General features: G+C 42.6%; 1 protein-coding gene across 1 annotated transcript in view; it reads left to right on the forward strand.

Moving 5' to 3' along the window:
- The window catches only part of DIAPH3 (diaphanous related formin 3), a 754,726-nt gene that overhangs the window by 148,469 nt on the left and 588,105 nt on the right, over nucleotides 1-18,152 (forward strand). The window contains 1 exon segment of the mRNA XM_040425381.1: nucleotides 16,921-17,051. Coding sequence (XP_040281315.1) covers nucleotides 16,921-17,051 — 131 coding nt within the window.

Below are 18,152 nucleotides of genomic sequence, written 5' to 3' on the forward strand. Positions count from 1 at the left end.
AGACTTAGACACCCTTCTATCAACACTAGACAGGCTGGGATAGATGGTAAACAGGAACAAGTCTATCCTTTCACCTTCCACAAGGATACGCTTTCTGGGAATGATCCTAGACTCCAAGGCCCAGGCTACCTTTCTTCCCCAGGACAAGATCTCAGCCCTGCAATAGAAAATCAGAACATTCCAGGGGAAGAAAACATGCTCAATAAGAGAAGCAATGAGCCTGTTGGGTCTATTAACCTCATGCATTCCAGCAGTACCCTGGAGTCAGAATCATTTCAGACCCTTACAAAACTGTCCCAGATCCTGAGGATCCAAACGACAATCTTCGCTAGACCGCAAGGTATCTATCCTACCGCCAGTAAAGAAGTCCCTAGATTGGTGGAAGCTTTCCTCAAATCTGTCCAAGGGGACACAGTGGCAGAAGATTCCCTACATTCAAGTCATTACAGACGCAAGTCTTTCAGGCTGGGGTGTGAAGGTAGGTGACAATCTGTTTTAGGGGACCTGGCCCTAATCAATCAGGTCGCAGTCATCAAATTACAGGCAACTGATGGCGGTCTGGCAGACCCTAAAAGTGACGGAGAGGATTCTTCAGGGTCACCATGTGAAGATCCTCTCAGACAACACGACATCCATCGCTTATCTCACACCAAAGTGGGACATGGTCAGCGGCTCTTCAGTCACCATCATCCAAGAGCTTCACCTGGGCAGAGCGAAAAGTGAGCTCCATCTCAGCGGTTCACCTCAAGGGTGTATTAAACCAAGAAGCAGACTTCCTCAGTCGCCACAGGCTAGACCAGACAGAATGGTCCCTGAACGAGGACGTGTTCCCGATGGTGGTGGACAAATGGGGAAATCCCGAAGTGGATCTCTTCGCCTCAAGGGAAAACTCGAAGGTGGGAGTATTTTGCTCCCTAAACCCCAGGGACAACCCATGGGCCTTAGATGCATTCGCCGCAAGATGGCATTGGAGACCCTGTTACGCCTTCTCTCCACTACCATTGATCCCGAAGATAATTCAGAAATTACATCAGGACAGAACAACATTAATCTTAATAGCCCTGTTCTGGCCAAAAAGAGGCTGGTTTTCTTCTCTCATAAAGCTCTCCATCCTATCAGGAAGGAACTTCTACATCAAGGTCCAGTCCTATACCCCAATCCACAGTTTCTGAAACTGTTTGTCTGGATCCTGAGGCCCAGCTCCTGAAAAGACAGGCATTGTCGGACAAGGTAATAAATACACTGAAAGACTCTAGGAAGAAGGTGACCTCAGCAATCTATTTAAAAATATGGAAGAGGTTCTGTTCCTGGTCGGGGGACGTTGCTCCAAATTTAAAAAGACCCAACATTCAGAACATTCTGGACTTTTTACAGCAGGGGCTTGATTTAGGATTGAGACCTTCCACTCTCAAAGTCCAAGTATCTGCTCTTTGCTGTTTTTCATTTTTTTTTAATCATGATATCGCGGGCCACCGCTGGATTAAAAGGTTTATGAGAGCAGCCTCTAGACTTCGTCCAACTATTAAGCCACAAGTTCCTTCCTAGGATCTAAACATCGTACTTTCAGGACTGACGTTACTCCCCTTTGAGCCTATAGCTGACTGCTCGATTAAACATTTATCACTAAAAACAGCCTTCCTGATTGCGATAACATCCGCCCGTAGACTAGGGGAAATGCAAGCGCTTTCCCTCAGAGAACCCTATCTACGTATCTTAGACGACAGGATAATTTTCAGATTAGATCCAGGTTTCCTCCCCAAAGTTGTATCCAACTTCCATCGCAGCCAAGAGATCATCCTACCTTCTTTCTGTCAAAACCCCTCAAATAACAAAGAGTTAATCTTCCACTTCTTAGATGTCAGACGCTCCGTGTTAAATTACATTGAGGCTACCAAGGATTTTAGGAAGTCTGACAATCTTAGTCCAGTTCGCAGGGAAAAACAAAGGCCAGAAAACTTCCAGATCCTCTCTGGCCAGATGGATCCAAAACACTATCTCTCTATGCTATGAGATTCAGAATCTCCCATGTCCTGTTAACCCGAGGCCCATTGAACCAGAGCCATGTCATCCTCTCAAGCTGAGAAGGCTGTCTCTTCCCTTGATGACATTTGTAAAGCTGCCACATGGGCCAGCGTCAATACTTTTGTAAAACATTACAGACGCAACCTTTCCAGAGCTTCTGATCTGTCTTTTGGACGTAAGGTCCTTCAGGCGGTTGCCCCCCCTCCCTTGATATATATTTTGTATATCTCTTTGTATGCCGTCGTGTTGATGCTTTGGAAAAACCGGAATTAGTACTTACCGGTAATTCTGTTTCCATGAAATCATCACAACGGCACATTATTCCCTCCCATTTTTTTGTTCTGTGCTCTTGGGAGGCCCCCGGAAGGTATGAGATAATATCTTCCTTCACTAATCTTTTTCTTACTCACCACCTTTTTTACCCTGTATAATTTTTGGAAACACTGGTGTTGGTGGGGGGAATTTTAATCTTTTCTCTGTTGCTGCCCCTACAGAGGTCAGGGGTCATTCTCCTTGTATGCCGTCGTGATGATCTCATGGAAACTGAATTACTGGTAAGTACTAATTCTGTTTTTTTTTTTCCAAGAAATTTTTTGTGTGTATTGTGTAACAGATCTTTTTCCAAACAATGTAAAGATGAAGACTAAGTGTTAGTAAAACACAAATTTCATACATGTCCCCCAGAGCCAGTGTCATCAGCCCCATGGCATTTGCCATCATCATACATGTCTCTCAGAGCCAGTGTCATCAGCCCCATGGCATTTGCCATCATCATACATGTCCCCCAGAGCCAGTGTCATCAGCCCCATGGCATTTGCGCCATCATCATCATACATCTCCCTCAGAACCAGTGCCATCAACCCTATGGCATTTGCCAATTTCCATCATCATACATGTCCCCCAGAGCCAGTGCCATCAGCCCCATGGCATTTGCTATCATCAGACATGTCCCCCAGTGCCATCAGATCAGCCCCATGGCCATCCTTTGCAAATAGATTCTCCCCCCCCCAAGAAGAATTGCTGTTATCATACTTACCTTTCCTGCAGGGTGCTCGGCAGCAGCTGGCTGATGGAGTCCACAGGTGTCGTGTCTTCTTCCCAGCATGCATTGGGCGGGACCTGACGTCACACACAGCGTCAGCCCTCAATGTGCACACCAGGCCCTGGCCGGTGAGTGAGAAGCTTCTTCAATTCACTACCGCTCCGTGGTCATATCGCGGTCCGGCGATATAGACAAAATCTATATCGTTGCACAAATTCATATCGTGCATATCTCCTATATCGCCCACCCCTAAGAACAGGTCAGAATCATCAGTGCAAGGCACTGGAGACACAAGCAAGATCATAGTCAAAACTAGGGATCGACCGATATAGATTTTTTATTTTTTTTTTAGAGCAGATACCAATAACATTTGAACTTTCAGACCGATAGCCGATAACTTATACCGATATTCTGTGTATTTTCATTTTATAAAAAAATAAAATCCTACACAAATCTGCTGTTAAATGAGCATGTTTTATAATATAAACCTAATGCTAACAATTACGCCCAGAGCTTTATTAGAATATACAGTGCCATATCCAGCAGCACTATCATGGCCTGCTTGGTTATTATCATTTAATATAGTTGCTTTATTAATTTATAATTTACATTTATAATATACTATAGTGCCAAATGCCAATTCAGACCACACAAGAAATGGACACAAGAGCGTGTCAAACAGAACTTGGACAGAATTCGGACATACACAGGCAAAATTCATGGAGCAGACTTGGGAACATTACCACAGGAACTAGGACAGAATTCGGACCACAAACGGGCAAACTAACAGATCAGGAACAGGCCGAGTGGACAGACAAACAGATCAAAAACATTACAGAATCTGACATGGACAAAACGTGCAAAGAACCAACAGAATAAATGTTGCACAGCCATGGACAGGATATAAAACTCCGGAAATCTATAGGAAGATTGCAAATCAGGAAATATATAACAGACTTATAAGTCAAACATATGCACAAACCAGACTAAGGAACATTAATTAACTCATGCAATGCTGAACTGAGTAGAGATACAAACACATTGGCACTAATTCACACCCAAAAGTAACTGAGGCCAGGTCTCACGGAAAAGTGGCAACACGAACCACCATAGAAATGGTTGCCCAAATTCGAATCGACAAGAAGCTGTGTCTCTGAGCGCGTGGCACAGTGACAATAGTGACATGTCATTGCAACATCTTTCTCATATCACATGACAAATGACATGCAAAAAAAATATATATAACGTCCTTGTCCGTATTACGTACAGGGATAAGAGGGCCAGACGTTCCGTTCTGCAAAATACGGAACACATATGGCCGGTATCCATGTTTTGAGGACCACAAAAATTACTACGGCTTATAGTTGTTTTTGGACTTGTGTTGTTTTTCCCTCAACTTCTCAATTAGAATGGGCTGTATGCAAATTCTCCCGCATTACATACTGGTGACTCGTACTTCAGTCTTATTTATTATGCTCACTTATATAGCTCTGACATTTTCCACAACGCTTTACAGACATTAGCATAACGCTTTCCCCAATGGGGCTCACAATCTAAAGTCCCTATCAGTATTTCTTTGGGAGAAAACTGAAGTACCCGGAGGAAACCCATGCAAACATGGGGAAAACATACCAAACTCCATGCAGATGTTGTCCTTGGTCAGATTCAAACCCAGGACCCCAGCAATAAGGTGTTCATTGCATTTGCATAACTAAAGCTAATAGGTGTGGTTAAACTGCCCCAGAAGAGGTGTTAGAGTCACATTGTAAGTGGCAGACAATAGATGTCTCACCCTCCAGCTCAGCTTCAAGCTTGGTTTCTCTAAATTAACCTAAATAACATCTTTACCAACTCTTTTGAACCATTATAGTATTATAACAAATTTTTTAGCGAAGCAGCTTCGGATGTAGCATCCGAAGCTCGCTTTGATCATGTCTAATTATTACTACCAGGATGCATAACTTTACATTTATCCACATTGAACCTCTTTTGCCAAATTTGTGTTAGTCAGCTTGTATTTTATGGACATCTTCCATATACTGCAAAGTACTACACAGCTTAGTGTCATCTGCTATTAATCCCATCCTAGATATAATTAATTAATTAAATAATAATAGACTCAGCACTGAACCTTGGGGTACACCACTTATAACCTGGGACCATTCTGAATAGGAATCATTGACCACAACTCTCTGGACACGTTCCTTCAACCAGTTTTCAATCCAATTACAAACTATTACTTTTCAAGCCTATAGGTCTATAATTACTTGTGGAGGACCTAGAGTCCTTTTTGAATGTGGGCACCATATTTGCCTTGCGCCAGTTACTTGACACTGTACCAGTATCTAGAGAATCTTAAAAAAATTATAAACCAGGGGCACAGCCCCTCAGTGTGTCCTTGCCGTTACTCCTAACGGCTCAGCTCTCTCTGCAACGGCCTCGCCCTCTGCACTTTGTTTCACATGGCCAGGCAGGCATGATGCCAAGTGCACATGCAACAGGTTAGCCCTTTAAGGCCTATTGTTAGCAGATTTTTACCTATGAAACTGGCAGACCTGTTGCATGTGCCCTTGGCACAGGACTGGTTGTTAAAGAGTTAACAAATGAGGGTACTTATAACTGGGAGGCAGGAGGTGGTAATAACCAGTAAGTGCTCTCCTCTGCACTGAAGGAAAGCCCTCATTTATGAATAGGAGGCAGGATGGAAGGAAATTACACTGCATGGTTAACGGACCAGTTACTGGGAACAAGTGTTTATAGGAGCACTCAGTTCTAATAACTGACCCGTAGAGTCATGTCACCGATAAGTGTGCACTCACTTGTTAGATGATTTGCATCTTTCATCCTAATGAAAGATGTTCAATAATCGTCAGCATTTCTCTCTGTGTAATCAGGGATGTGCTACCAACAATCAAAAGAAATAAACGAGGGAGGAATGATTGTAGTATCAATTATTCATCCCCAATCAGTTCCATTTTGGCTCCTTCAAATAGAGCAATGTGACAATGTGGCCCTCCGATCAAAAATGGTTGTACACCCCTGACTTGGGGTCCTTTGAGTGAACCTGTCGCAGCCTTGATGTATCACCAGGTTTAAAGCAGACAGGGATGCTACAAATTCTTAGTTTTTCAGATATCGCAGCCGGGTTCTTCTGTCTACCTAAATTCATACCTTCACTCGCGAGCTTGACTTTTTATTTTATTTTGTCAATACTTATTTTCTCCCACTTACAATGCAGCTCTAATACCTCTCCTGAGGCAGTTTAACCACACCTAATAGCTTCAGTCATGCAAATGCAATTAACACCTTACCTCCATTACTGAAGCACAAGTCATCAGTATTTAATGCGGGAAAATTCTCACACAAGCCGGATGACTAGCGAAACGTCTTCAAGAAAAAATGCATGTCCAATTGACTTAATATTACTGATGTACCATGAGAACCTTCACAAACACACTGGGCCAAATTTATCATCACAAACCCACAAACTGCACGATTGCCACTTTTTCTACGCCACTTGCGCAGAAATTTTTATGCATGTGGTGTTTCTCTGCCGGCCTTGTCACTTTCCTGAAAAAGAGGCAGGGCCTGGGGTGCCAGTTTTCTGGCATAGAGGACTATTGAAGATCTCCGTTCAGGAGCATAGACTGCTGGCAAGGTGTACACCGCTGAGCTCTGATACATCGGGGCCTCTGTGTATGTAGGCTCAGGATTCTCTAGTGCTTTTAAATATATTCCAATCGCTTCTCCAAATAACTAAATGTGTTCCTTACTTGATGTTTGAACCTAATCTGTACCCTCACTACTGTGCCACCCACACCGGCTATCTATGAGTGACTGGCCATGATTTTATCTAGTTTAGAAGAGTTGAAAGGTGTTCGAAGGCCACCAAGTATGTGCCATTCCCTGTAAAATATGTGCTGCTTTCTGTCAGGACTGCCATTCTATCATGATCTGTAATAAACGCTGTACACCAGAGCTAAATGTCTTAAGAAGTAATTTATTTTGGGTATTGCATGATGAATAATATATCTCTCTAACTTTACTTTTTTGATTTATAAAGGTCGCAAGAATACACTTGATAAATTGCTGGTTCCCTGAATATGTTCAGTGTCTCCAAACATAATTTACTTCCCAGCAACTCTTCCACGTTTCTAAATTTCTCATGCAAAAATGTTTTACTTTTTTTCTTTTTGCGAAGTTACCAAGATCAGTGTTTTCAATGAATAAAGTAAATCGAAACATTTAGAAACTCATCAGTTTGACAGTATGTGGGCATATGGCATTTCTCACAGTTAAATGCTCTGTGTTGGCTAAATTGTTTTCTGTGTAGACAAAGAACCACAAAGACACAAATACAGACGACCATAGTGATGCCATTAGCATCAAAAGTATGTCATAAAATAGAAGAACATATAGGGGGTCATTTATTATTCAGAAATATACCTACATTAGGCGTATTCCTGGTGCAGATTGCAATGCAAAGGTTAATTGTGCTGCAATGTACAACTTTCCCTTGCTCACGCCAGGTCTTTAAAAAAAAAAAAAAGGGCTGCGGGAAGGGGACGCTTCGGCAAGCCCGACTCATTCATCATTTTCTACTCCTGTTGTAGATTTAGAAGATGGTCTAAATTTAAGCCAGCAAGATTATAGGGTTTATTAAGTTATAGGGGCTATTAAGACCAGCGTCTAATACGACCCATAGTTACCACTTCAAGGGCAACTGTCAGCAGATCTGTACCTATGAAAGTGGCTGACCTGTGGCATGTGCGCTTGGCAGCTGAAGGCATCTGTGTTGTGTCCTATGTTCATATGTGCCCGCATTGCTGAGAAAAATGTTTTGGCATATGCAAATGAGCTTCTAGGAGCAACAGAGGTGTTGCCGTTACACTTAGAGGCTCCTTTTTTTATATAACGTATTTTTCGTCCCATAAGACACACTCAGCCACCCCCCTCCCCCCCCAAAAAATGGGGGAAAATGTCCATGCATCTTATGGGGTGAATACTCATTAGTATTAGTAGTATAGCGCTCATTAGTACCTGAGGACCGGGAAGCGGTAAAGGCTCTGTACTAACCACTTCCTGGTCCTTCACTGTTGGCTGCGCACAGTGTGAGGGCGCTCTGTGACCTCACACTGTGCGCACCAGTTCACAACATAGCGGGCGATGAGGAGCTGCTGCGTCCACGAGCAGGAGAGGTAAATGTGTTTGTTTTTTTTAATCTGAGGCTGGGGGTTGATTACATATGGCTGGGGGCTAATTACGTTACATATTGCTGGGGGCTGATATGAGGCATGGGGGTCTCATCAGGTCTGATTGGGGGTCTTCTTTATATTGGGCTCTGATCTGAGGTCTGATTGGGGATCATTCACATTGGGGTCTGATCTGAGGTCTGATTATATTGGGGGTCTGATTGCTGATCTGAGGTCTAATGAAAAAATGTTTTTTATTCTTATTGTCCTCCTCTAAAACCTAGTTGCGTCTTATGGGCCAGTGCGTCTTATAAGGCGAAAAATACGGTGACTGCCGCGACCTCTGCACTTTGACAGGGCTAGACAGACGTGATCTACCAAAGTTATTCAACAAAGTCAAGTGCGATTTCGTGAATAACTTACTTCAGCTCATCGGAGCCCATACATTCTAATACTGTATGGAGACAAATCTCTGTACAGTATTATTCCAATGTTTTGAGCGAAGCGACTTCGGATGAAGTTCCGAAGCTTGCTTTGCTCAACACTAACTGCAATGAATTAGCCATTCTCCCCTAGGCTGCAGTGTTATCTTCTTATGGATTCTACAACCGACAGGGCTTCATAGAAACATAGCTGTGGCAGCATTCAGAAGGCCAGAGGCTGCCATAGCAACAGAATGGCTCCCCCAATCTTGTCACAGGAAAGCCGTTGAAGCCCCAGTAGCACAGGGATAGACATCTCAAATGGCATGGTTGCAATTGACCACTACATCTGAGGGGGTTAAATGTCTGTGAATGGTGCTATTGCCGATCAGACATTACATCCTGGTGTCTTCTGTGTAAAACGGCGATCACAAAGGGGCTAAATATCTACTCACATTTCTTCCTCCAAGTTTTTTTTTTCATAGGCCATCACCTTTAAGTGGCTTTTTGGTGTGCAATGTTTTCTTCACAACCACCTTGGCAACTTACTGTAAGTAACAGGCATAATTTATTTTTTATTTGATGTAGTGTAGGAAGGCTTGATGTATAAAGTAATGAATGCAGATTGAATTTTTTTCTTTATGGCAGATCCTACGAGTAGATACCACGTTCTACCCATTTAAAATTCTATTTTTTGTTAATTTCCTTTGCTAGAGTAAAAGATAACAGAAAGATTGAATTACTGGGCAATTTCACATGAATTGTATCATGTTACATGGCTGGTAACGTAGAAATACGGGACCACTCGTCGGATCCACTTTCCAGCTCTGCATACATCCAACAATTAATTTAATGTGGTTTTGTAGGATAATCTGATTGTGGGGCTGCCTGGGGCCTCCATTATGCATTCTGGCATATTGCATTCTATTTTAATCTTTGAGGAAGATATAAAATTTGCGACAATGTTTTAGAAGCTAATTGAACACAGTCTGTCGGAAATAAAAAAGAACATTATGTTATGACAACCAATTTGGATTCATTATATGAGCGGAAATTGAGAGTGACTATATCGGTGTCCAATTTCTTCATCTTATCTGACTTTCTTGGATGTGGTATGAAACGTATCAGTATTTGGAGAGGTAAGGGAACGATCAGTCTCTCAAGTGTCCAGTGATACATGCTGAAATCACACTCGCTCATCAGCCGCTTTGTAGAAACAGTATGTGTTTGTAATAATTCATCAGCGTTCTTGTCTGCACCTGTTGGAGTGTGACCTACTTACTATAGATGTGTCGTATTATATGTTTTGTAGAGAAGACAACAGTACATCAGTCGGGGAGCTATAACTAGATTAAAATAGCGAATAAACATACAGTACTTTAATCAAATAACTGCCCATTTCAAAGAGCACATTAGTACATGTAGTTGTGTAATACAGATCAGTTTATTTAAAGGGGTTGGCCACTTTCTGGCTACTTGTGACCAGTGTGTAGGTTAGATGACTATATGACACTTACTGATACGTACTTTGTTGATATTCTGTGTCTTTGGCTATATTTCTTAAGCCATGTCCCCTTTTTGGGCAAACCTTCTGTGCTGTCCACATAGAGGTCCTGTCCAGAAGATGGCCGCTGTTGGAGGGTCATGTGACCAGAAACATCAGTCTCCTTTATTCAAACACTCTGCACCTGCACTAAACTCCCAACACTACAAGTACAGATGGCAGGTGTAGTGTGTTTGAATGGAGGAGACATCACATGGAGGTGGTTTGCCTGGTCACATGCAGCCCTTTTATGGACAGGACCTCTGTGTGGACAGCACAAAAGACTTGGCAAACCAGAGGGCATACCTTATGAAATATAGAAAATGGCACTTTATTTAAAAAAACACTGTATTAATATGTGTCATATAGACAGGGGTGGGCTGGAAGCTTGAATAGGCCCTGGAAAAAAACCAAAAACTAAAAGTGGCCCCATGTTGTAGGCGTGCAGAACAAATGGGCATGGCCAACACAAGTAGGTAGGGACAGTAGAAGTTGGCAGGGCCAGAAATACCATGGATAGCAGCATACCATACAGCACAAAATACAGCCCGAGCAGAATCAAATAATACAATGTTTTCCAGCAAGGCACTACATGGTATGCCTTACTAAATGGTGCCATTAGAAAGTACAACTTGTCCTGCAAAAAACAAGCCTTCAGACGGCTATGTGAACGGAAATAATGGATTACACTTACTGGTAATCGGTTTTCTTTGAGCCTATGACAGCACCCCTGGAGAGACCGCCTCCACCTCATCAGAACCGCCTTTTGAAAGAGGTCTTCTAACTCCCCCATCCACACTTATAGGGACCTAGCAACAGAAGTAGTGGCAATAGCAGGTTCAAAGGCCGCAGAGGCCTCCCAGTTCTTTTTAAAATAAACCACTGCTCTTTTGTCGAAGCAAATCCATATCCTCAAAAGGGAGTGCAGCTTTTCTGGACATTTTTGCCACCTGAGTGTACCAAAGGAGCGCTCTGTATGCACGATTTTATCGGGCGTTTACAGCCGTGGCTCCGGCAACAAGCAAACGCCCATTGTCGCACGTTCCTGGAAGTCTATGTACGGGAACGCGCGACCATACGCCCCAAAGAAGCTCCTGTACTTCTTGGGGCTTAGGGCGTTTTACAGCGCGTTCGTACGCGCTGTAAAACGCTCAGGGAAGAACCATGCCCATGGGGGATCATTGGTTCTTGCCTGTTGAGCATTTTACATCGCGTCGGAACGCGCTGTAAAACGCTCAGGTGTGAACCCAGCCTTACTGGACTAAACTTACTCGCTATATATATATATATATATATATATATATATATATATATATATATATATATATATATATATATATCTCTATCTATCTTTCTCTCTCTGCACAACAGATGTAGGCGAGCGCATTACCGTTCTGTATGTTACTTTCCTGCCTATGACCAATCAGGTAGCATCACATTTAGCCAGAGCGGAGCTGTTACAAGGAATAGCTCTCACTGTAGTGAACCTACCACATGTGTGTCATTTGGCCAGTCCATTTATTTCAGTAAGCACTGTACAAGGATTGCTGATGTTTCCCCCCACAGTTCACTTGCTGGAGGCCCCAACAACAGAATATCCTTCTAAGGCTCTGGTCACACCTTCCTTATTAGTTCCATTCTGGTCCTTCATAGAAGCAGACAGTGAAAATGATGGCAGTACCAGATCCATCATGACTGAACCCAACACTACTTGATGAACACCTTGGGGGAGATTTATCAAAACTGGTGTAAAGGAAAACCGAACCATTTCCACCTTTCATTTTTCACATGGATCTCAGTTTTATACTCCCCCGTGATCTGTGTCCATTATTAAAAAGCTCAGGAAACTCCTTTTAATGTCTGTAAAGTATGAAACACCCTGGTATCTGCATACATGTACCGTATTTATCGGCGTATAACACGCACCTTCATTTTAAGAGGGAAATTTCAGGAAAAAAATTTAAATGCTGTATGGGGGCGGGGGCCACAGGGAAACGTTATATTGTATGGGGGCGGGGGCCACAGGGAGATGTTATACTGTATGGGGGTGGGGGCCACAGGGAGACGTTATATTGTATGGGGGCGGGGGCCACAGGGTGACGTTATACTGTATGGGGGCAGGGGCCACAGGGTGACATTATACTGTGCGGGGGCAGCCGCTTGGTGACGTTATACTGTATGGGGCACTAGGGCAGCCCCAAGGTGACGTTATACTGTATGGGGGCAAGAGGGAGACGTTAGTATGGGGAAGTCCCCGTCCACCCCCTATTCATGGAGGGTGAGTGGCTGGAAGTTGGAACCTGGCAGCACTCCTATTGACACTTCAATGCCAGGGAGAAGAAGCAGAGCGGCAGCCTGACAGCAGAGCATAGCTGACCCAGAGCAGTCACCACACACACTACTTGCTGGGCTATCTATCACGGCACAGGCTGCCACCATGTCAGGAGCTCCCACTACAGCCGCTGACTAACTTGTGCCTCCGCTGGGAGCTGACTTCCGGCCCGTGGCGCCCGACTTCCGGCCTGCACAGGAGCGCTGATAACACTGCGGTAAGCAGCCCGGACTTGCTGCACCGGGCTGTGTATTAGAGGAAAACCCGGCGCAACCCTAGCCTTGCTACCTGCCCGCAGGGCTAAGCTGCCTGCACAAACTACCTGCCGGGCGCCCGGAACTGCATGTCCCGGGCGTCGGGCGATAGGAATTCCACACCCCTGTAACATTATATCGGCGTATAACACGCATACATCATTTGCCCCCTATTTTCAGGGGAAAAAAGTGTGTGTTATACGCCGATAAATGCGGTATATTCTGAAGCTATGGACTCAGTCCACATGATTATAGCAGGTAACTAGGATCAGAGACCTCAAAATGGACAAGCCTGTTGTCTGAAAAGGCCAAAATGTCTGGACAATGAAGGTTTTGTGTCTGATGGCTGCTTTATATTACACTTGATCACTTGACTTGCTCAACTTTCTAAGAAGAAAAAACAAAATTCGAGATAAAAATACATTTTGAGGTAAAAAGATTAGTCTAACATCTGTGGTGAGTTTTCCATTTCTGTGTTCCATGGTAGGTAAAGGAAAATAAATGGTGCCAGATCTGGCATATGACGGACATCGAGGGCACCCAGCGAACGATGTCATTGACTATAGTTGGATCTAGCTGGTTTCTATTATGCATTCCGACATTCTTCTGTACAAAATACAGCTATATGCAGTGATATTTTGTATGACTTTTTCTCGATGGAATCTGTGACAAAGTTCTTAACAGAACTTCTGGTGCAGATGTGAACCAATCCTTAGCGATTTACACAGTGGGCATTTAACATGTTCTGAACCACTCTGAGCTGGACATATAAACATCAATGTTCAAAAGGATTATAAAGCCATTGTGTCAAGGATTTTCAGTGAAAGTACAACAGCTTCATCAGTTCCAAGAAATCCACTTGAGGTATCCAGTTTGCGTTGTGAAATCTGCAGACAGATCCTCTTTATTAAATGCCAAAATTGCAATCACAAGTAGTTAACATAAAGCAGTGTAAAAATGAGGCCTATATAGAGCATACCCACTAATCTATCAGATCCATCCTCAATATCTGTAATTTAGACATCTGCTAAACTGTCTTCTCAGCTCACTCGTAACCCAATGAATACTACAATAGTTGGAAATGATCTACAAACGTTGATCATATTACACGTGGGAAGGAAACATTAATCAAAATCGCGCTAACAATAGAAACTTTCCATAGTGACAAGTAATAAAAAAGCTTATTAAATAAGCACTTATTTTCGCAATCTGCCAACCATTACTTACTGGTTCGTTGAAGGATAAGCAGCGACTTCACTGAAAATATGGTGGACAAATACATAACTTCTTATTTCATATGACTGCACACGTCTATGGGTGTTCTTTAATATCAGTCAAGGAGCATAAAATTGCTCTGCCACCTAAAGTTTCCGTTATGCCAAAAACACAGCTGTAAAAGGGGAGATTGGATGCACCATCTTCTGCGCAGAAGATGTACAGGACTCTGGGGAATAGGAGACAACCCCAGTGAGAATAGTTACACAGGTTGTCCGGGCTTTTTCTATTGATGACCTATACTCTGGATAGGTCATCAATATCAGATCAGTAGGGGTCTGACACCCAGCACCCCCGCCGATAAGTTGTTTGAGGAGACACAGTGCGCACGTGCGGTCTCTCTTCCTGCTCACTGCTGTAGCTCTATAGGTCAGCAGCAGTGGACAGGAATAGAGACGGAGAGACGTCATGTGCACACTGATTGCGCCGTCTTCTCAAACATCTGATTGGCAGGGGTGCCGGGTGTCGGACCCCCGCCGATCTGATATTGATGACCTATCCTGTGGTTAGGTCATCAATAAAAATAAAAAAATCCCGGGCAACCCCTTTAAGGATTCCATCACCAATTCCATAAAAAAACGAAACAGAAAAAAAAAAAAAAAGGCTAATTAGCCCAGCAGTGAAATGAAGACCACCAGGTTTACAACCCAACGGAATCTACCTATAATCAATAGGGGAGATTTATCAAAACTGGTGTAAAGGAAAACTGGCTTAGTTTCCCATAACAAATCGGATTCCGTTTTTGAGGGCGCCTTTGTTTTTTTTAGGGAGTTTGTGATGAAGGCCTTAAGTTGTCTCTTTTTCTGTTTCTAGTCGTGCTTGATGACTAGAGTCCTGTACATCTTCTGCGCTGAGTTAAACAGAAGATGGTGTATCCAATCACCCCTTTTATAGCCATCTGTACCTTTCTGTTCATACCGCTGTGTTTTTGGCATAGCGGAAACTTTAGGTGACAGAGCAATTTCATGCGCCTTGACTGATTTTTAAAGAACACCGATAGACGTGTGCAGTCATATGAAATAAGAAGTTATGTGTTTGTCCAGCATATTTTCAGTGAAGTCGCTGTTTATCCTTCAATGAACTAGTAAGTAATGGTTGGCAGATGGGAGTGCTTATTTAATAAGCTTTTTTATTACTTGTCACTATGGAAAGTTTCTATTTTTAGTGTGGTTTAGATAACGTTTTCTTCCCATGTGTAATACGATCAACGTTCATAGATCATTTCCAACTATTGTAGTAGTCATTGGGTTACAAGTGAGCTGAGAAGACAGTTTAGCAGATGTTGAAATAAAAGAAATTGGAAAGGGTTCTGATAGATTAGTGGGTATATGCTGTACAGGTGAAACTGGAAAAATTAGAATATCGTGCAAAGTTCATTTATTTCAGTAATGCAACTTAAAAGGTGAAACTAATATATGAGATAGATTTATTACATGCAAAGTGAGATATTTCAAGTCTTTATTTGTTATAATTTGGATGATTATGTCTTACAGCTTATAAAAACCCCAAAGTCACAATCTCCGGTACCCTTTGCTCAGGGGATATGGATTAATTAGATGACTAGAGTGCGACACTTTGAGCCTAGAACATTGAACCTTTTCACAATATTCTAATTTTAAGCTGCATTAATGCAATTCCTTTTAAGTTGCATTACTGAAATATATGAACTTTTGCACGACATTCTAATTTTTCGAGTTTCACCTGTATATGGCCTAATTTTTACACTACTTTGTTAACGACTTGTGACTGCAATTTTTTGCATTTAAAGCGTATCTGTCTGCAGATTTCACCAATCAAACTGGATACCTTAACGGGATTTCTTGGACCTGATGAGGCTGTTAAATTGAAAATCCATGACACAATGGCTTTATAGTCCTTTTTGAACATTTTTTCCTGTCTGATATTAAAATAAGCACTTTAAGTACAGCTTTCAGGGCGCTGCAGAACATGTTAGACTGTGTTCACATCAGCGTTCAGCCTCTCCGTTCTTCAGCCTCCTGAAGCGGAAACAAAAGTCGTGCACGCAAAATCACTGTGTACAGAAGAATGCCAGAATGCATAACAGAAACCCGCCACATCAGAATAGCCTGTTGGGTGCCCTCGATGTCCGTCATATGCCAGATCTGGCACTTTTTTTCTGTTTTTCTATTCTTGCTATGGAACACATGAATGGAAACCGCAGATGTTAGTCTAATCGCTTAATCTCAAATTGGTTTTTGTGCCGTTCCAGCACCACCAATTTGGTGCCAGTCTGTTGCCTACTCGTTCGGCAGCGGTAATGTCATGTCCATTGTTTTCACGACTGCTGCTGCCAATCACTGGCCACAACGGTCACATACTGTTGTTCATGCACATGTCACCACTGAGGGCAGTGATTGTCTTCAGCAGTCACGTGAATGATGAAAAGCACATGACTATGGCTGGGACTGGAGCTGCGGGACATTTTGAAAGGTGAGTAAGCTTTTTTTTTTTTGTTTACTGCTCCCTGCTCTGTGCCTATTTTTTATATCTCCGAAAATCCTTTTAAACTAGATTTTGTTTTACTTTCCTTACATTTATTGCTTCATTGCCTGCCTTGGTGTGATTCCTTGATGCTCTGTATGCAGTTAAAATACAATCTAGCAGAAGACCAGCTGACGGAGTTCTTGAAGGAGAACACCTTGTAGGCATTCTCTACTAGAACATTTTACTTTTAAATGAGTTGTTTGATCAGATCATGGACTTCGGCTTAAATATATTTTCTGGAAAGGTTGTGAAAAAAAAGTTGTTCACTTTTTGATGTTTGCATGCTATATATTGTAGGGATGATTGCTCAGTATGGTTTTTATCTTGTTGCAGGGAAGCCTCAAGAGCAGCAGACAGATCTCACCACAGGAATTCATTCATGAACTCAAATCGGGCTCTACAGATGAAAGGCTTGTCTCCTACTTAGACTCGCTTCGTGTCTCTCTGACCAGCAATCCTGTCAGGTACTGTCGATTGATTTACAGTGATTTCATGTCCAGGCAGTTACCCTTCCACCTGCCTGTGACCCATATAATGTTTGAGTCATATTGTACAAGGTTTACATTAAAATGCAAAATTAGAAAAATACTTGTGGCTATTATTTCAAGATTGATCAGATAGTTACAGGCCATAAAATATTCAGAATGTGGTTTATTTTAAAGAACATCTTCACCTCGGTAGTATCTTGAAGATAAAAAAGAAAAAAAAAGAAAAAACACGTTAATTGGGGAACGAGCATAGCACTTACCTGGTGCCCTCCTTTTCATCTTTTTCGGCGCCGATCCACCAATTCCTAGGCTTCTGTTCTGTCATCCAAGATGCCTGCACCACTTCTCAGACTACCTGATGTATACTGTGCATTTTATAGTCCAAGACACTTGCTGCAGCCCTAGGATTGGCCAGCACTGCTCACATGAGCAATGATGACCAATCTGAGGAGGGGGCTGGACAAGCAGGAAATAGCTTGAACTGCCAAATGTTTAGGTAGTCTGACAAGAAGTGCGGCCATCTTGGATGACTGAATGGAAGTCCGGGAACCAGTGATTCTGCAGCTGAAACGATGAAAAGGAGACCAGATTATGTTCTGTTAGCTCCACGGTTAATGTGCAATTTGTTTCTTAATCTATCGGGTCGTTTAACCCTAGCACAACTGTCTAAAATGTCATCTGTTTAAGCATATTATAAGGCACATATAACAGCAAAAATAAAATGACTCAAAGACAACCTATCCCTTTATAACCTATTTCTTGAAAGTGTACTTGTCGTTTCAGGGGAGTTTTCAGAAGAAGTTGGAATACCATTACATCTAGCCATTGCATGACTTAAATCCCCTTCCCCGTAGACTCTCTCTAATTGCCAGTTTGTAGGGAAAAGCAGCAGGAACCTCCCTGTGGTGTGGGTGCCTTTTTTTTGTCTTTAACTATAGAAATACTCACCATGTAAGGCATTATTCACACAGTCAGTGTTTGTTCAGTGATTGGAAGCCAAAACCCAAAGTAGGTGCAGATCATTTCATTATAACTTATCTCTGTGTAGACGCCACTTCTGGTTTTGGCTCATAATGA

The sequence above is a fragment of the Bufo bufo genome, chromosome 3 (assembly GCF_905171765.1).
Source record: "Bufo bufo chromosome 3, aBufBuf1.1, whole genome shotgun sequence".
NCBI classification, from domain to species: Eukaryota; Metazoa; Chordata; class Amphibia; order Anura; family Bufonidae; genus Bufo; species Bufo bufo.